The sequence below is a fragment of the Zootoca vivipara genome, chromosome Z1 (genome assembly GCF_965207765.1).
Source record: "Zootoca vivipara chromosome Z1, rZooViv2.hap1.1, whole genome shotgun sequence".
Taxonomy (NCBI): Eukaryota; Metazoa; Chordata; class Lepidosauria; order Squamata; family Lacertidae; genus Zootoca; species Zootoca vivipara.
This window is the reverse complement of record NC_142583.1, coordinates 50180526-50201157: the sequence shown is the minus strand read 5'-3', so window position 1 is coordinate 50201157 and position 20632 is coordinate 50180526. Positions and strand designations below refer to the sequence as shown.

At 42.2% G+C, this 20632-nt stretch overlaps 2 protein-coding genes and 1 long non-coding RNA gene across 4 annotated transcripts in view; 2 read left to right on the top strand and 1 right to left on the bottom strand.

Annotated features, from left to right (window-relative positions):
* The window catches only part of FAM241A (family with sequence similarity 241 member A), a 16010-nt gene extending 11419 nt beyond the window's left edge, over window positions 1-4591 (top strand). Inside the window, exon 2 of the mRNA XM_035114113.3 lies at window positions 1021-4591. Within this exon, the coding sequence (XP_034970004.3) occupies window positions 1021-1266 (246 nt within the window). The 3' untranslated portion in view covers window positions 1267-4591. The remainder of the gene's footprint in view (window positions 1-1020) is intronic.
* LOC132592627 (uncharacterized) overlaps window positions 1-19036 on the bottom strand; it is a 24069-nt gene extending 5033 nt beyond the window's left edge. The window contains exons 1-2 of the long non-coding RNA XR_015947785.1: window positions 18900-19036; window positions 17919-18047 (exon numbers count right to left, since the gene is read on the bottom strand). This is a non-coding gene — a long non-coding RNA (uncharacterized LOC132592627). The remainder of the gene's footprint in view (window positions 1-17918; window positions 18048-18899) is intronic.
* AP1AR (adaptor related protein complex 1 associated regulatory protein) overlaps window positions 18569-20632 on the top strand; it is a 16373-nt gene continuing 14309 nt past the window's right edge. The window contains exon 1 of one of the 2 annotated variants that reach the window (XM_035114112.3): window positions 18569-19124. In XM_035114112.3, coding sequence (XP_034970003.3) covers window positions 19045-19124 — 80 coding nt within the window. In that variant the 5' untranslated portion in view covers window positions 18569-19044. The remainder of the gene's footprint in view (window positions 19125-20632) is intronic. The other variant, XM_088660442.1, reaches the window with a different exon arrangement.

The following is a 20632-nucleotide window of genomic DNA, read 5'->3' as shown; positions in this document are numbered from 1 at the left end:
TGTAAGTCTCATGGAGCTTAAGGGGGGGGTTACTCCATAGTAAGGGTACTTAGGATTACACTGCTTGTTATTGGGGGGGGGGGGTTGGCCGGTTTTGCTACTCACTAGGGGGGAAAATGCAAGCTGTATTATTCTTGCTGTTAGATATCTAATTAAAGCATCAGTGTAGGAATTGTTTTGGCTATAGAACTAGACTTAAAACAAGCCTCTTCTCCAGATTTTTTTTTAATGATGGATATTTAATCACGATAATTACAGTTTACAAGGCAAGCCTTGTGTTGCTAACAGTATTGACTTGTTGAGTAAAATATTTATGAGTAGCTTCTTGCTGAGCTTTGCTCATCTTTAATGGAAGCATTAGCAGTGCCGTGCATTGTGTACTTCATCATCTTAAAAGGTTGCTTTACATTACCCATCTCCATCAAAAGCCTGTCCACAGAAGCTTTATGCAATGTCTTTTTTATAAAGATGATAAGGAATCCAATACTTGGCGCTGCCGCTGTTATTCAGTAGTACACTCCTGTTATTAAGGGGGAGAGGTGACAAGATGGGGCAGTGAATGCGGAAAAATGATCTCTCCCTCATTCTCTCTTTTCAAGGCACAGATGCAGACACAGGAATCTGCCTTATACTAAGACCAGTATTACCTACACTGGCTGGCAGCTGTTATCCAGGGTTTCAGGCAGGGGCACTTCCTTGCCGCCGCCCCCCCCCCCCCGAAATGTCAAGGATTGAGTTTAGGACCTTCTGCATTCAAAGCAAATGGTCTACCACTGAGCTCTGGAAAAGAGAAACCTCCTGAGTATATTTATGCAAAGCTCTTTATGAAGATTTCAAGTAATGACAGATTTGGGAAAGGGGCATTTCTAGTACAGCACCTTACAGTGCAGAAAGATGAAAAGCACCAACATTTCTGCACAGGAGGGTGTGTGTGTGTATTTTTAATGGCAGCAGTAACATGCTACAAATTTATCCAGATTTTAATAATCTTATGGTTGGTTTGTTTTTTTCTTACTGCAGGTCCGAGAAGAAGACAGAGACTACAGTATTGAACCTGTTACAGATGACTACAAAAAGATGGGAACTCTCTTTGGAGAGCTCAACAAAAGCCTCATTAGTATTGGCTTCACAAGGATGTATTTTGGAGAACGGATTGTGGAACCTGTAATAGTCATATTCTTCTGGGTTATGCTCTGGTTCCTTGGTTTACAAGCTCTTGGACTTGTTGCAGTCTTATGCCTTGTCATTATTTATGTTCAGCAGTAAAGCACTAGAGATGGTGGTTGAACACTATGTAATCTCTTGGTGGATTTACATACTAAACAAAGCAAGAATGGTATATTTATAGCTGGACATTATATTGCCACTAAAGTTATGCACTCTTTCTTTTTGAACTGTCCTTATCTTTGCAATTTAAAACAAAGCAAAAAATTCTAAATGTGTTATGAACTGATGGGTAAAAGAAGATCTTAATACATGACAGTGGAAGCTAATTAATAGAAGATACTGGATCAATGTAGTTCCTGTGGGTTCCAGTCCTGGAAGGTCTTTTTGCTATGAAAAGAAACTTGCCCAGAAATTAGGTTAGCAGTGGTTTTATATTTGATCTATGACAACTTTCAAACAGTCCTTTTTGTATTGCGAACTAAACTTTTTAAAATGCTGGTTTGTATGAGCTTTTATGCTTCATTATTTTATATCATCCTGTAAATCTCTGCAAACTTCTTTAGCCTTGTGTGTATACATATTCAGTCTTAAGCAAGTATGCTTCTGTACGACTGGTGCCATTTAATGTTTTCTATGTATATAAGTAAAAATTAAGGAATTCAACATCACACTCTTCTGATCGTTCTGTCAGTGCAAGCGTTTTCTGCTTGCCAGACAGAACAATTCCCCCTCTCCTCTGCCTGCCTGTTTCTCCCAACCCTCCAGAGCAAATTTGGAGAAGGTGCAAGGGTTTCATGGGGCAGGGAGGGGGAAGCCCTGGCACTGGCTTCCACTAGCGTGCCAGAATAGTCGAATCCAGCCCAACATATTTACTAGATAAGAGACTAATACTCTTGCAGCTTTTCGTCCATGTCATGTTCTCATTGTGGGGGGAAAATTCCTCTCTTTTTGTAATGGCTTTCTAGAATCCTCCACCCTGTATCTGAAACTTTTCTATGCACAAGCACAGTAGACTTAGATGCAAGACAAGCCACACTAAAGATGGTGGCTACAATCTTTAATGTGTTCCTTTCTAGTGATAGGGGCATAGTTCATTTTGGGGGATTCCAAAAACAAATTCCCTAGGTTTGGACATATAAACCCCATCCTGAATTAGGCCAGATTCCTTCAGAGTCTGAACCTGATTTGTAATTATGCCAACTGTTCTTTTTGCCATTCTGTACCAAATGAACTCAGGAGTGTAAGGGCTCAGTACAAAGCCATCATTAGGCCCTAGTATATTGCTGAAACTATTGTGGTTCTTATGAGGTTGATTTGCAAAGTGGAAGATTCTTTGAATGAGAAACTAGGGAAATGCTAGAGAAAAGCATATTGAATGACAGCCATATAAGCATATTGCTTGTGCAATCTGTTGTAGCCAGTGTCCCTTTTTTTACAAAGAGTCCTTACATTCACAGAGAGGCCTTTGATCAATGGAGGAAGAGCCGGCCTGCCCATGAGATGAGGTGAAGCACTCGCTTCAGGTGGCAGACGTTCAAGAGACGGTGCTTGGCCCACCCCACTGCTTCCATCACTGAGAGGGAGGCCCATGGGCAAAGAAGCGAAACGGCAACACTTTGAGGAGTGCCTGGGCTCTCACTGAGTTCAGCAAGAGCCGGGGCATTGCAAATCAGCTTAATTGGTAATGCTTTGACAAGCAGCACCCCAGCTCCCGCCAAGCTTAGCGACAGCCAGAGTGCAGTGGTGGCAGAAGTGGGGAGGTGTAGGGGGACAGAAGGTAGCAATTCCTGTTTTGCTTCAGATGGTGAAACAGGATGGGCTGCCCCAAAGTGGAGGCCTCTGGTGGAAGGGAAATACATTTCGCTGGTACCTCTTTTTCTGTGGAGCTCTAACACTCCCTTTAATGTTGTTCTGGATAGTCTCCCAACCTTCTCAAGCTATTTTTTTGTGGGGTGCAGAAGAAGGAATCATTGATAATTTCACGCACCTACCCCCGTTGGTGGTTGCCTCTGCTGAATCAAAAGCTCTTTTGCAAACAAAAGTTTATTATTGGATACAATCAAACAGAATTATTTCTGCAGCTTTCATTCTGTTGATTATGGTCCTAATGGTCACATAAATATTTTTTTTCTTGCAACATAGGTGTTACAACTATTCAGAAAAAGTTGGTTGATTTTTGATGCAATTAATTATATGCTCAACATAGTGGCATATTTTTTCACTTTTAAATGAATTTCTGATCTCCATTTCATTTGCCAAAAATGTTAAGTGTCCATAACGTTGAAATAGCTGAACCAACCTTTTTCTTCTGTACAGTTTGCTTCCTGCAAACATTTAAAATGGAGAAGCATTTGACCTTGCTGCTTTTTGTTTGTGTTGACTTGTAGCAACTACAAGTGATCTCTTGTGTGTACTATGGCTCTATGTACACCTGAATCTCCTTCACTTGCAGTATATTTCCTATTCATTTCATGAGAGGAAGACAAATCTGTACAAAGTGATTGCATCCATTGAAATGAATGAGGAAGGCCCATGCATACAGGACCTCCATGTGAGCCAGCGCAGCCCAACTTGGGCTTGGGTTCAAGGTTTGCATGATTGGGGCACATATTTATAGCTACATGTTATCAGAGGAAAAATATACAATTAGAATTTAAAGAATGAATTGGCAGAAATGTTTCATGTTTGAAAGATGAGGAATAGTCTCACAGGTTTTCTTTATAAAATGTATTACTCTTGTCTGTTGGCTACAAAGTTCAGTGCTATTCTGGTGCAAGCACTTTTGAAACAATTGGAAGGTGTGTGGCAAGGAAGACAGTGTTAGGTTGCCATATAAATGTTCATTGTGAAGAACAGTAACCCAACTCTTTACTTTGTATATATGTAATTTTATTTATGTGAAGATATTTAAGGTAAATTACCACTTGGGCTATTGGTATTAAAATTGTTTGGGGAGCATAGTATATAAATCCATATGTGGGGATATTTCCACCTTAATTGATTTAATGACTCAGAGGTGTGTGTGTGTGTGTGTGTGTATGTGTGTATAGTAGTTTGAATTCTCCAGCTGTACAAGAAGCTTGGCAGGATCCAAAGGACCATGCATGATGTTTCATTTACACATCTTCTTGCTCCAACTCTTTTGCGCCAAAATACCACACCAGAGCTGCACATAACACGATGCAGGTGAATGTACTCAGGCATAGAAACTGAAGGCCTCCCATCCATGTGTGGAAAAGCTTTATGGTCAAGCACAGAGGCTTTGGGAACACAAGACTATTAATAGACTGTTGGACTCTCACTTGCACTGAAAAGCTGCCACACCCAAACTGACAAGGTTAAATTATTTACTTAGATACGTTTCTATAAAAGTGTACTTTTGAGAACACTTCGTTACGTTTTCTAATAAAATGCTTTCTCAATACTCCTTGTCCCTGCCTGATCATTTTTCATGAGGAATACATGGGAGAATCAAAAAGCGCAGTTGTATTCTGTTGAGTTTGTGATTCAGTGGGACCTGCAATAAACCAAGAAATCATTATACAACACTAAACAGAGCTGCATCTGTGAAGAGCGAAAAAATCACTTTAGTAACTGGTGGTTTAGGATATAAGAGAAACCAGCATTTTGGTAAAGTGCTATTATTTGCAGATGACTTCCACTGCAATACTAGATTTAAGCATGGATTCAAGGGGCCAGTGGGGAGTTTCTGTTTGGTGGGACCTTCTAAGCATTCCTCATTGAAAACTAGTCGCCTATGCCTAGTCAGCTGCTTCCCAAACAAGGGAATTTGAGAAGCAATTTAATACTAGAAGTAGAAATAGTTTGCACAGCAAGCATGGAAGGGAACTCAGAAGCCTGTCCATTTGAAGCTTTCAGAATACTGTTCTTTACTGTGCAGTGGGCTACCCTCCTACCCTTAAAAAAAAATTAATTGGTCAAGAATTCCAGATCCCAAATGGCTAATACAGTATTTCCCCTTAGCTGAACATTTCTGTGACAGCCCAACTGTGTGAGAAGCTTTCTGATTCAAGGCAGCATCAGCTAACTTGCAAAGAAGTAGAGTGATTTGGCCCTGGAAGGAGGAAGAGCTGAAATGAACTAGACTGGGAAAGAGTTTTGACAATGAAAATCAAGAGATAATAAGAAACTAGCATGTGAGCAGCTCTTTCATTTTCCTAACACATCAAAGGGTTTGGAACAGACATTACTGCTGTTTTTGATGAACGGAAGTGAGACCAGAGTAGTGGTGTGTGTACAGATGGGAGCAAATAGCTAATTTTCCTTGGTTGTAAGTTGATCCTAAGGCTCCTTGCTCTGTATGGGATGTCTTTTCATCAATACCTTGTGTCTATGAGTGTTTTGGTAATATGGAGGCTAACTTTACAACCACAAAAAGCAAGAATCTCTGATACTATTAAAACCTATTTGAAGATGCCTATCCTGGCTACAGTGAAGCAGTGATTTGTCTAGTGTGCTATCTTGCTACACATGTTAAAAATTGATTTTCCAGTGTTTATTTTCCCCATCACCTTGTGGATGCAATACACTGTAAAATGCTTAACTAGAGCTGACATCAGCCAAGCACCTGCTTTCCTCAGGCATTTCATTCTATAAACCTTAGTTGGGATCACGCTATCTTTCACAAGCAGCTGAGCTCCACAAACTAGGTTCTGCTGAAGAGTCAGCATATTGTGCAGCCATTACATTCTGTTGCTGGCCTAAACAGATCCTGTACTAAGTTTTTTCTTCCACCTCTATGGCAATTTTTTATCAGCTGGGTGCTTAACATTCTGATTCCTTGTGTTAACAAGAACTGCTTGTGCAGCATCTTCCTGATATATTGCTATTGACATGTGTACTGTTCAATTTGGTTCCAAATTTATGTAGCAACCAGGAAGAAACGTGAGTGTTTTAAAAAATAATTTTCTTGTATTCTCAATAAAGTGCTCACTCAACTACTGTATTAAAAGGACCAATGAACATACTGGGCTGGGGATGCTTGCAAATTGATGCAGTCTGCACTTTTGATGTAGTTTGTACTGACAAACCTCTGTGTAAGGTTTCCATATTCCTTTATACATCATTGCCACTTTTACATTCCATTCTGCAGCCTGGTAAAGTCCTTGAATTGCATCTACACTGCCTTTTCCTCCCAAGCACCCTTGTTCCTACTGTGCAAACACTCTTAAGCAGCAGATGGAGAAAAAGGCAGTTTTATCTGTGGTGACCGTGTTTCTTTACCTACTGATCTCTTCATATTATACTTACATTAAAGGCACAGGGTCAGCAGTCTCTTTCTCCTGACCAGTTGACAAGCCTATTCTCAGTGATGCCATTGGGTGGGTGGGACTGAGAAAGTGATGCTACAAACGCCAGATAGTGAAACGTCATGGCTAAGACAGGATTTGAATCTACATCTTCTCAGTCCAAGCCAAACATTGTACCATAGGTGAGAACATTATTCACCGGAGCACACCATCTACTATAAATGCATTATGGCAATGTGCTGCCAGTATTACCTATGGTGCCTATGAGAGTACGGTAAATATCCCTTCAAAAATCCATGGTAGGGGATAGAAAGTTTACTTTTCCTGCTCAGTTCCTGTTTGCACTGGTTCACCTACGTTCAACATACCCCTTAAATATACGCACATTTAATTTGATAGCAGGATTGGACACACACCCTCCCATCCACTCTGAATAGATGAGAGGTGCAAAGAACTTCAGGTGCCTTTTCCCCCTTGATGGAACAACTGATTGTTGGGGAGGAGGATGCCTGCATCATTTTTGTGGTCTTCTCTTTTTCTGCTCTTTTAGATGTGGCAGCCATTTTGTGTTATACCCAGTCCACCCAGCAGCCGTTTTTTTATTTTGTGATGCCTTCACTGGAGCCATTTTGTGACTTGCACCCGGGGCACTTTCTCAAAATTCCAGATATGCCCACTCATCCAAAAGAGTTGGCAGCCTTGCACTACAATTAAGAGAGTAACATTCATGTTAACTTACACGATGATAATTCCCCTAGATGATATTTAGTTAACAGATATGTGGTGGGTGGTGAAACTTTTGTTTATTATTTACTATATCATAGTTCTGTTATATCTTTCAGTTATATTATAGTGAGTGCCAGTAGAAAAGAAAGATCCATGTAAGCTGTTAGGTGGCTAAGTCTCTCCTGCTTCCATTTCATGGCTTTTTTGGACTTAAGGCAAGTAAGATTTCTGAACAGCAATACTGTACTGATAGTTTAATGGCATTTCTGCACACTTAAGCAGGTGTATTTTACTAGTGACCAGTCCCTGAGGCTGGCTTAAAGTTTCATAGGCATGAGCCCTAGTGTTTTATCCACTTCAGGGTCTTGACCTACTTTCCAAATACTCTGAGGCATAAATTTTAGACCCACGCACAAGGAAGTGAACATTTAACTTTTACAGGAATTTTTTTGCAGGAAAAAGTTTTACAGGATTTAAGAAAATGTGGGCTCTAGCAGTGGAAAGCATGTCAGGATTAAATAATTTTCTCTAGCTCTGGCCAAAAAAATAATGAATGTATCCTTTGGCCAAGTTTTAAATTCTCCAGTTGATGTGCATGAAAGTCTGGCGGTGTCTGTGGACTTGGTGATAAATGTATTTCCAAATCTGTTTCGACTCTGTGAAGAAAATTCTGCTCATTGGTACTGAAGCTTCAAGCATAGACTGTCATTTGAGCTCATAATTAACTTGCTGTAGGTCACTGCCCACTTGGAAGGCTAATGTACAAGAATGGGAGGGGGATTATAGCTTGGGTGGCATTAAATACTTAATTTCAAGAGTAAGAAAAGCCAGGTCTTCAAGAATGCCAGGAAATCCATCCCATCCCCATGTGGTCCTCCTGAGAGAAACCAGGAATGGCCTCTGACCTGGATTCCCCTCTCTTCCAGAAAGAACCCAGAACACACACACAGACGTGGTGAGACAAAATTACTTTTTGTTTTTTAATTAATTTATTGTATCATATGGAGTAAGGCTTGGCTTTGAAATTAGGCTGAAAATTATTCAGCCTCAGTATGAACATATGAAGCATATACTGTGTGTTTGTTTGTGGGTGTTCTCCTAGTACACATTAAGCAAGTTGATCTGAAGAAATGCCAATGGATTTTTAGAAGTTAGCAGGTATGTAATACTGGTGGGTGTTATCAAAGCCCATTATGAACAGTTGTTACCATTTTTTGTGGCTTTGTGGTAAGCAAGCACATAATCCTGTTTCCCCCCAGGCAGGCAACTCCCTTTCTTTAAAAAAACAAAACAAAAACCCTTCTTCCGGTATTTATTCTGTAAGTGAGGGGCAAATGATGAAGAAGTTTAAAGAACCACTCGCCAGACTGAAACCATTTTATATGCATTTTACTCTGAAGCAGATTTTAGTTGCACCAAGTTCACATTAAAGTTGTAGAACTGGACCCAATGCTCAGTTCTTATTTTTGTCAGTTTAAAACAGTAACAAAGCTGTTTGTGTTTAGATCTTTGAAGCTATGAGGTCAAGTACTCCTTGCATTAGCTTTCCTGTAAAATGCATTAGTGTGTCCCCGTGGAAAATCAAAACTCTTATGGACATAAGGTTTATAATGCTTCTAGTAGCATCTAAGCCCAGCAATTAGGATCATTATCTCTGCACAGTTCTTGTTTCACTGACTTCGTTATGAGCTAAGGCTAGCTGAACAATTCTTAAATGACACATTATAGATATATAATATTTATATTACTGCTGTGAAACAAAACAAATATTGATGTGTTTTCACCATAGATGAATCCAGCTTTTTCAAATCTTCACACTAACCCCCACTAAAAACAGAAAATGCTATATGAAGCTGTAAAATGTATATTCTGAAGTGCATATTGTACATTCCTTTTTCTATATATTTCCTTTATGCTTAAGTTACATTTCAATTATTCTAGCAAGGGTTATAGGGGAATACCCTATAAAAGCAAATGTTAACTACACACATATGCATAGCTGCCAAGTATCCCGTATCCGCCGGGAAAACCCCTTTTTTCTTACCGTTTCCCGGCGGTCTCCCGTTTGGTGGAAAATCCCGGTATTTTCCCTTTAATTGGCTTCTGCCCGGCGGCCATTTTTCTGGTGCCGCTTTGCCCTTCTATGGGCATCAGAAAATGGCGGCGCCGGAAGTCACTTTTATGTGTTTCCGGTCATGCGCAGAAGCAACTTCCGGCGCCGCCATTTTCTGGTGCCCATAGAAGGGCAAAGCGGCACCGGAAGTTGCGTCACGCAACTTCCGGTCATGCACGCGCTGCCGATCCCGGATCTTTACGACCCGGACTTGGCAGCTATGCTTATGTGATAAGGTTTAAAAACTGAAGGTTAATCATACATAGTTATAATTGTCTATCTGTCTTGTCTTGGCGAAAGGAATCTTCAACAGAGGATGACCAAGAGGCCTTGGCATCAAGCCCTGGGTCACATTCCATTCAGAGATGGGGAGCCAGGATTCTGCGACAAGCCTGAGGAGGGTCTATCTGCACCCAGAGGGAGTTCTGACATCAAGGATGAATGTGCCCCAAGCCCCAAAAAGAGGTGATGCCTCAAACACTAGAAGCAAACCCAGCCCAACCAGGGAAGTGCCTGACTTCAAGCAATGATTCCTTAGGAGTAAAGGTTTCCTCAGAAATAAGACCTTCTACTTAAGAATACCTCTCTGGATAGAATGGATGGGAGTTAGCTGAGATTGTGGACCAGCTCCAGCAGCTCCAGCTAAAAGCCACAAGTGCCAGGGTGGAAAAGCTTCTGGTACAATGTCTATGTATCAGTACTGTGCGCTGCCCGCTAGCTTGATGTCCTGCCTACCCTAAATCTGAGCAAGAACTGCCCCTGACTTGCCTCTTGCCTTGGCTTTGCCCATGAACCAATTGGACCCTGACCTTGAACTGCTTTGACTTTATAGTCATGACTTGCTTGGTTAATCCTCTTTTCGTGAAGAACTTCAGCTGACTTGCCATCAAGGAAAATTCATGGAAAAAATAAAATGCTTATGGTATGCATGTTTGCTTTCTCCAAAGAAGAAGAGCCCACAACCTCCCAAGGGAGTCCATTCCACTGTCAGAACGTCCTTCCTGATGTTCAGTCTGAATCTTCTTTCTTGTAACATGTTTCCTCAACTACAAGTGAAAGATTCAGGGTTATCCCTTTAAGGAGAAAGTTCAAAAATGAACCTAAGAGCAAAGTGCTTTTCAGTAGTGCAGTGTGTCTTTGCATTCTGAAGGGAAGACTTCATCTTTCTGGACACTGTGAAATCTAGTGTCGTGTGTTTCACTCTTACTTCACAGCCTGGCATGCCAATGGCTCCCTAGGCTGTGCATCCTAAGAAATAGACTGGAGCATCATTTCCCAATCTGGCTGTGCTGGCTGGAGCTGATTGTTGTTATAGTCAAAAATATTTGAGGGTACCAGGTTGGGAAAGTTTGGCCTGGAGCAATCTGGCAGCCATTCAATGGAGAGGAAGAGGTTTGGGTTCAACTCTGCTCTTACTAGTTTGCCTGAACTCAGTAAGAAGACAATACACATATGCTGTTATAAATGCATCCTACAAAATGGTACCAGCTGCCTTTATGTTTCTTTTATTAAGAATAAAGATAAATATGACTGCATTCAGAAGTTTTACAGTGCACACATTTGTCTTGGAACCCAAAGATTATTTTTTAAAGTACACTTAAATGTACAGTATTGTGTAGAGGACAATAAAGGGAGGGTGACACAGATGCACTTAATTATTATCTAAGATTTGAGGTGTGGAATGTAAGATTTCTCAGTGGTTTTTTTCTTCTTCATTCATTTGGCTCAGAACACTTACTTTACACAAAATAATAATTTTATATAGAACAATAGCAGACAACACTTACTCTAAACAAAATAATAATTTTACGTAGAACACTGTTGTTGTTTAGTCGTTTAGTCGTGTCCGACTCTTTGTGACCCCATGGACCATAGCATGCCAGGCACTCCTGTCTTCCACTGCCTCCCGCAATTTGGTCAAACTCATGTTTGTAGCTTCGAGAACACTGTCCAACCATCTCATCCTCTGTCGTCCCCTTCTCCAAGTGCCCTCCATCTTTCCCAACATCAGGGTCTTTTCCAGGGAGTCTTCTCTTCTCATGAGGTGGCCAAAGTATTGGAGCCTCAGCTTCACGATCTGTCCTTCCAGTGAGCACTCAGGGCTGATTTCCTTAAGAATGGATAGGTTTGATCTTCTTGCAGTCCATGGGACTCTCAAGAGTCTCCTTCAGCACCATAATTCAAAAGCATCAATTCTTCGGCGATCAGCCTTCTTTATGGTCCAGCTCTCACTTCCATACATCACTACTGGGAAAACCATAGCTTTAACTATACGGACCTTTGTCGGCAAGGGGATGTCTCTGCTTTTTAAGATGCTGTCTAGGTTTGTCATTGCTTTTCTCCCAAGAAGCAGGCGTCTTTTAATTTCGTGACTGCTGTCACCATCTGCAGTGATCAAGGAGCCCAAGAAAGTAAAATCTCTCACTGCCTCCATTTCTTCCCCTTCTATTTGCCAGGAGGTGATGGGAACAGTGGCCACGATCTTGGTTTTTTTGATGTTGAGCTTCAGACCATATTTTGCGCTCTTCTCTTTCACCCTCAATAAAAGGTTCTTTAATTCCTCCTCACTTTCTGCCATCAAGGTTGTGTCATCTGCATATCTGAAGTTGTTGGTATTTCTTCTGGCAATCTTAATTCCGGCTTGGGATTCATCTAGTCCAGCCTTTCGCATGATGAATTCTGCATATAAATTAAATAAGCAGGGAGACAATATACAACCTTGTCGTACTCCTTTTCCAATTTTGAACCAATCAGTTGTTCCATATCCAGTTCTAACTGTAGCTTCTTGTCCCACATAGAGAGACAGATGAGGTGACCAGGCACTCCCATTTCTTTAAGAACTTGCCATAGTTTGCTGTGGTCGACACAGTCAAAGGCTTTTGCATAGTCAATGAAGCAGAAGTAGACATTTTTCTGGAACTCTCTAGTTTTCTCCATAATCCAGCGCATGTTTGCTATTTGGTCTCTGGTTCCTCTGCCCCTTCGAAATCCAGCTTGCACTTCTGGGAGTTCTCGGTCCACATACTGCCTAAGCCTGCCTTGTAGAATTTTAAGCATAACCTTGCTAGTGTGTGAAATGAGCGCAATTGTGCGGTAGCTGGAGCATTCTTTGGCACTGCCCTTCTTTGGAATTGGGATGTAGACTGATCTTCTCCAATCCTCTGGCCATTGCTGAGTTTTCCAAACTTGCTAGCATATTGGGTGTAGCACCATAACAGCATCATCTTTTAAAATTTTAAATAGTTCAGCTGGAATATCATCACTTCCACTGGCCTTGTTATTAGCAGTGCTTTCTAAGGCCCATTTGACTTCACTCTCCAAGATGTCTGGCTCAAGGTCAGCAACCACACTACCTGGGGTGTACGAGACCTCCATATCTTTCTGGTATAATTCCTCTGTGCATTCTTGCCACCTCTTCTTGATGTCTTCTGCTTCTGTTAGGTCCTTACCACTTTTCTCCTTTATTATGGTAATCTTTGTACGAAATGTTCCTTTCATATCTCCAATTTTCTTGAACAGATCTCTGGTTTACCCCATTCTATTGTTTTCCTCTATTTCTTTGCATTGCTCATTTAAGAAGACCCTCTTGTCTCTCCTTGCTGTTTTTTGGAAATCTGCATTCAGCTTCCTGTATCTTTCCCTATCTCCCTTGCATTTTGCTTGCCTCCTCTCCCCCGCTATTTGTAAGGCCTCGTTGGACAGCCATTTTGCTTTCTTGCATTTCCTTTTCCTTGGGATGGTTTTCGTTGCTGCCTCCTGTATAATTTATAATGTTACGAGCCTCCATCCATAGTTCTTCAGGCACTCTGTCCACCAAATCTAAATCCTTAAATCTTTTCCTCACTTCCACTGTATATTCATAAGGGATTTGATTTAGATTGTATCTTACTGGCCCAGTGGTTTTTCCTACTTTCTTCATTTTATGCTGGAATTTTGCTATAAGAAGCTGATGATCTGAGTTACAGTCAGCTCCAGGTCTTGTTTTTGCTGACTGTATAGAGCTTCTCCATCTTTGGCTGCGTAGAACACTGAGGCACTGTAAATATCAGTTCACAAAGTCTCATTTTGAAACATTAGTGAACCAGAAACCAGAGACATATTTTAAAGCACAGGCTTAGGGATGGGGGGAGGGTGGAATGGCAAGCCAACTTAAAATCAAAAATGAAGTACAGTGGTACCTCAGGTTACAGGCGCTTTGGGTTACACGTTTTCAGGTTGCATACCGCAGGATTTAGCACTGTGCATGCGCAGAAGTGCTAAATCGTGCATGTGCAGAAGCGCCAAATTGCATCACGCACATGCACAGACGCGGCACTGCGGGTTACGAACGCTCCAGGTTGTGGACGTGCCTCCGTCACAGATTACATCCACAACCCAAGGTTCCACTGTACTTTAGATCAGCATAATAGAATTCCTTGTGATTTATGTGCAATGACTCTAAATTAATGAAGTGTTACTTGCTCCAACATTGCTACAAACTACCTGTTTGACCTCCCTCAGATAAGACATTCCTTTGAAACAATGAACTGTTGAGAAAAGTTGAGGGCATTCAGTGGAAATATCAGTTTGGCAGTCTAGATCCTGCTAGTCAGGTGTCTTTTTCAAAATAACTTATTTATTTAGTATATTAATATCCTACCTTTCTTCTACCATGGAAGTCAACATGGTGTACATGGGATTTGCTTGTAAACAGCTTTGTAGTCCAATCTATCTACTGAAAATTGGGTTGACATCAAACTAATTGCAAAAGAAGCCAGACGTGTCTTGTTTAATTTATACAAGCTATGTACTAAACATATATACAAAATAAGGAAAATTATAACTAGGGAAACATTTTCAAAATTGGGTATTTCAGATGTTCACCACTCTAACATGACCTGGCATTGAATTAACATTTAGTAGGCACACTAGGAAAATAATGGGTAAAAAAAAACCGGGAAGCAGAGGGAAGGACTAGATGGACAATGGGGGGAAGTGAACAGTAATTCTTACAAAAGACTGTAGTGTAGAATCAGGAGCAAGTCCAAGAATGGAAGCCAAGTTTGCAGATTACATCAAATTAATCAGCATGCCATTACATAGTGAATTGGTTTGGACATGTATCACATGATCTCTCAATACTTTATTGTTCCAACATTTGATGACTCATAGCCAAATAAGAAAGCTGCCTCTGTTTGATTAGGTCATGGCTTTTCTACACTTGTCATTTTTTTAATGTTACAATTTGGCTCCTTCCTGCACCACCCTGATATGTCCCTATTCTAACTGGTCATTGTAAGATCAATTCATTTTTAATATGAGAGTTAAGGGACTAACCATTTCATGTGTGCTCCAAAAAGCATGGAAACTCCATGCAGAGGGATGAAAGCTCAGGGGTAGAGAACATCCTTTGTAAGCAGAAGGTTCTATTGAGCAAGCCTTGCCATCCCCAGTTAAAAGTATTAGATAGCTGTTGATATGGTTTCTCCATGACACCGTGGAGAGCTCTTGCCAGTTATAGATACTTGGGTAGATGGTCAAATAGTCTGACCTGGTTCTATGTCCACTAGGATTTTTTTGCATGGAGAGCATCTGAACCCAACATGTGTGACTTCTTCCGATCTCCATGTTTCGTTCTGAACCTACAAAACAGTGATCAGTGACCTCCTGGTTCAAACACAAGGTAAAGAGCATGCTGATTACAGTAATTAAAGAAAGGTCTTATACCGATATTGCCTGTGGAGAATCCTGGAAACGATGTGTTCTCTTAATCCAATTATGATCCTGAAGGATAAATTACTCAGGCATCTTTTCTTGGCAATGAAATATGAAACCAGGGGAATGTTAGTACTAATGGCCACAAACCAAGACTTAGCAATGAAGACATGCAAAATGGACACCAACTGGATTAAGAATGTTCTCTCAACTTCACCTCACTCCAGGCAAAAATATTATATTGCCAGTAAAATATCAAACAGCTTTAAGCTCTGATAAGGTATTCTGGCACCCACATGTATCATCCAAAGCAACCTTTGTAAGGTACTGCCATAAGCAGCCTATCATGATGTGCTTAGACCTAGCACTTTAAATGTAAGTCTTTGTTCCCCGCTCATACACTGCAGACAAAATTCATTATTATATGATAAATAAAATGATGTCACTCTGCCCACAAATGAGCATTACATTTTTTTAAAAAATGCTTTCTTTTGCAATATGCAGGGTACTAAGATTTATAACAAGGCTATTGTTAGAAACTGTTCAAAATAATTTATAATCTAACACCTGGCATTGTGAGGTCCTTTTAAAAAAAAGTCTATTCCTTTTGCCTTAGTAGTTTTCAATCTCATTTCAAGTTCAGTAGAGAACATATCTTTTTATCTAATACCAGCTAATTTTTGAAGCGAGGTGGTGTTGTTAGTTCAGATTTCTGTACTGCCACACAAAGCTGCCATGTTCTTAGTTGAAATGCTCAGTGGATATGTTGAATCAGAAGATATACAAAATAAAGGCAGCAGTGCATGAAAGCAAACTCTGAAAAAACCAGTGTTTTGACACATGCTGGGTAATGTATGATGGCGTTCTGCCCTTCAATTTTCTTTGGGGACTCCTTGGAATATATAGCGTATGTCAATTATGGTTTGCTTCTATGCTGCCTCCTTGTAAAAAATGTGTTCATGTGCTATTGAAGTATAAATTCCAAATTTCTACACAATTTTATTTTTATTTTATTTTTTTTAAAATCACTTTATCTTGCCCAGGCAACCAAAAAGATTTACAACCAAACAGGGAAAAACATGCCTTTAAACAGGGAAAACATGCCTTTAAAATAGTGTTCTGTGATGGGTTGCCAGGTTAAAAAATGAGTTGACTTTTACAGAACAATAGAATAACATAAGCAAAAGAAAAGAAAAGAGATTGCCCTGCTGTCACTCATTTGCTATAGCCTTCATGTGCTACAGTCCGGTATGAGTCAGAAATGATGTCAAACCATGGTTTCTCATTCTGTACACAAACTGGCACAAACTATGGGCTTAAGAGCTATCTCATTCTCCCTTTACATTCCACAATTTCTTAACTTACTTCTGGATTCTTGGCAAATAGTTTGCTGTTTCATCTGAACCCACCAACTATTAAGTTGAAACTTCAAACATCAAGAACTGAGAAATGAAGAAATCATGGCACATGAGTAGGGAACTTGCAAGCCTGAGGCTGGTACCTACTTGTGCATAACACCAAATAATAAACTGAGTGTCTGTCTTATCATACCCCTAGAATGGACAGAAAGAGCTAGGAGCCCATCTAGCTGTTAAAACAGATTCTAATCCTAAATAAGGTAAAGGTAAAGGACCCCTGGACAGTTAAGTCCAGTAAAATTCAACTATGAGGTGCAGGACTCATGTCTGCTTTCAGGCAAAGAGAACCAGCATTTGTCTGAAGACAGCTTTGTGAGTCATGTGACCACAAAACCACTTCTGGCGCAACAGGACACCATGACGGAAGCCAGCATAGCTGCCAAGTTATCCCTTTTTTAAAGGGATTTTCCCTTATGCTGAATAGGCTTCCTTGCGAGAAAAGGGAAAACTTGGCAGCTATGGAAGCCAGAGCACACAGAAACGCTGTTTACCTTCCTGCTGCAGTGGTACCTATATATCTACTCATGCTGATAAGCTTTCGAACTGCCAAGGACACAGGTGGCACTGTGGTCTAAATCACCGAGCCTCTTGGGCTTGCAGATCGTAAGGTCAGCAGCTTGAATTCATGTGACGCAGTGAGCTCCCATTGCTCTGTCCCAGCTCCTGCCAAACCTAAGTATGCTTACTTGAAAGCATGTCTCATTGATTTCAATGAGGCTTACTTCTTTGTAACTGTACTTTATGACTACAGTCTTGGCTCAACATGCCCAAATAAAACCAGATCAGGTGCATGCTGTTGGATAAACTTGAACAACTCACCGTGGTTTAGGGACCAAGCCCAGACTTTATAAACAGCCATGAAGTGCTGACATGGCTGTGAGATCAGGAATTTATTGCTTAATATCAAAGCAATTTGGTTTAATGGAGTTGTGGATTGCATTGTAACTTTTTAAATAAATTTATTAATATCTTATTAGAAGCAGTTCATAACTTGGCAACACTGGTAGACTGAGTTAGGCTAGTTTTGGGAAACTGTGGCTAAGCCAGTAAAGGTAAAGGTAAAGGGACCCCTGACCATTAGGTCCAGTCGTGACCGACTCTGGGGTTGCGGTGTTCATCTCGCGTTATTGGCCGAGGGAGCCGGCGTACAGCTTCCAGGTCATGTGGCCAGCATGAGAAAGCTGCTTCTGGCGAACCAGAGCAGCACACGGAAGCGCCGTTTACCTTCCCACTGTAGATCTATTTATCTACTTGCACTTTGATGTGCTTTCGAACTGCTAGGTTGGCAGGGTGGCTAAGCCAGTACAGGACTGTAATTAAGCATTTGTGGTGCCTTAGCTACATTTAACTGAATGCCTTGTGGAACCTCGATTTTCGAACATAATCCATTCCAGAAGACCATTCGACTTCTGAAACGTTTGAAAAGCGAAAATCAAAGGGCTGCCAGCAATTTCAATGGGGGGGGGGAAAGAGAGACGCGCCTCGAAAGCCTTTTGATTTAAAAAAAAGTGTGAAAACCGGAACACTTACTTCCGGGTTTTTGGCGTTTGGAAGCCAAAACGTTCCAAAACGGAGGCGTTCAGGAACCGAGGTTTGACTGTATTTGCTTTTTCATCTTTTGTTACTCATTCCAAAGCTAAGGTGTTACTCATTCCAAACCTACAGAAATGGGCAAGGAAGACAGTGAAGCAGAAAAAACAATAGCAGCAGCCAAATCAAAATAACAGCATCAATAAGCACTCCACAGCTAAAAGCTGAAAGGAGGACAGCTAGGGAATGGAGAGGCGCCTAAGCAAAGGTAAAGCCAGCTTTGGACCAACTTTGCAAACAGCAGCTACTGGACCTCTGACTGGCTATTAGCTAATGCACAATTCAACACGGGCTAGAGAAACCACCATCGCCATTATCACCATTACTGCATCCAGAATAGGGTTGCTAAATTGGGGTGGGGGGTGCTGCTGAATGCATAAAAACACTGGGCTGACCACTGTCCCTCCCTGGAAATATATTCGGGGTCTGGGCAATCTTCTGGGCTGTGAAGAGAAGCCGCTTTACTCAAACGTTTCCCGGAACCGCTATCCCCGCTGAGCTCATTGCCACGGTAACATTCCCACCCGACTTGCATTAGTCACTATTTCCTCCCACCTTTCGCTTTTGCGGGCAGCTCGGCGCGCAAAAGCGCACGGAGTCAGCCGAGTCAGAAGGCACATTTCCCCCCCCCCCATCTGCGCATGCTCCCATCTGCCTCCTCACTCCCGGTCATGAATGAGGAGGGCGGGGCCTGAGAGGGGCCAGGGGGCGGGGCTCGAGGCTGCCAGCGACGGCCGACCTGACAGGCACAGCGTGTGAGGGGGCCGGCGAAGGCGGGCGGAGCAGAGCGGAGTCTCCGCGCGGAGCGGGGGCTTCCGTTTTTATTCGTGGTCGCGCGACAGTGTGGCTTGTGGGTGTTTCTCCACATAACGCATAAACAAAAGACAGAGGGGGGGTCCAGTCGCCGTGCCGTTTCTTTACCTAGCTCGCGGCGGCCGTTGGGCGGCGGCGCCGTTGCCGAGGGACCGCCGTCATAGTCGGCTGGCGCTGCTGCGGCGGTTGGTGACTTAACGGACGCTGGTGGCCCTCGCGCGCGTGCGCACACGCGCTCACCCCTCAGCATGCCATGGGGAACAGCTGGGCGGCGCAGTGGTGCTGCTGGCTCTTCCCGAGGCGGGAAGCGGGACGGATCCAGCGAGGAGGAGGGTAAGCACGGGACGTGGAAGAGGAGGCGGGACGGGCAGCGCTGGCTGGCGGTGACTCCACCTTTTCGAGGTGGGGGGAGGGGTAGGTAGTGCCCAGGTGGGACTGTAGGGCGAGTTGCCTCGCGGTTAAGCGGCGGAGTCTCGCGTCTCTTCATGCTCACACTGCCAAGATGTGGCAGCTGTCTCAGGTGTTAATGTAGGGAACAGGAAGGCGAGTCTAGCCACGGCCATCAGTCCACATTGCTGAATGGAGTCTCCATGTTCAGAGGCAGGGTATCTCTGAATATTGCGGGGAGAGGGCTCTTCTCCAGTTTGTGCGGCTCCCCCCCCCCCCGGAAGCATTTGCTTGGCCTCTATAAACAGGATGCTCACGAGGTGGACCTTCGGTGTGATCCAGCAGGCCTCTCATGCTCTCCTGCCTAAAAGCCTGTAATGCGAGATTATAGCAACAGGAATCTGTCACAAAAGTTATAGGTGCCGTTTTTGCAGCTTCACCCAGGTCTTGGAAAGGGGGAAATGGTAGCGGGGAGTCGGCTGTGTGGCTGTTTTTCAAAAGTATATGGTTAGTGGCGGGGAAACGCACCTAACTAATGGGCTGTTTACCCCTCCCCCATAGGAAGGATTCAATAAAGAATGAAATGTCAGTGTTTCCTTATTGCTTCTGCTGTCACTCAAGGTTCTCTAGTATTTATCCATAGCTGAAAGAACATCACTTGGGGGAAGGGAAGCAGATCAGTTCTCCTGACAAGAGAACTTGTTTAGATAGATATATTCTTGGGGGGGGGGAATGCAAGGAAGAATTCAGAGTCTGCTGGCCCTTAGCTTGGCAATCAAATGGAGGACAGGTGCAACTTTACACGGATAGCCCACCCACCCCCCACTGACAACTTGTAGCAGTAAACAAAATATATATATCAGAAAAGCGGAATAACTTTTCATCTTAATGTATTGTAAATGATATAAAATGCTGTTGACTGCGGTTCAAAGCTGTAATACTACTAATCCATAAGAAGGTAGCAGTAAGAAGAGGGATAAAATAATGCTGGGAAGGATAGGAATTTCTGTGCTACATTTTATCATTTTTTTAGTTATATTTGTATCCTCTTTTTTCCTCCAAAGGCTTCAAGGTGGCATATATGGTTCTCCCTTTCCCCCATATTTTATTTTCACAATCCTGTGAGGTAGCTTATGCTGAGAAATAGTGACTGGTGCAAAGCCACCCAGTGAGCTTGATCACATGGAGCTTGATCTTATGCAGATTTACTCAGGCCCCAGTGAGTTCAGTGGATCTCACTCTCAAGTTGATCGGCAAAGGATTGCAGGATAAATGTAAAAAGTGTGTGCAAAGGGCTGTATGCCCTGTTCTTGCACAAGGGCAGAGGAAAATTAAATATCTGATTTGTGGTAGGTTTCTTTGAATTCCTACTGTAAAAGGCAAGGAGGCTAAATAAAGGATAGTTAGTTTTACAAAATGTAGTAAAAAAATGCAGCAATAGAAAAGTTGATATT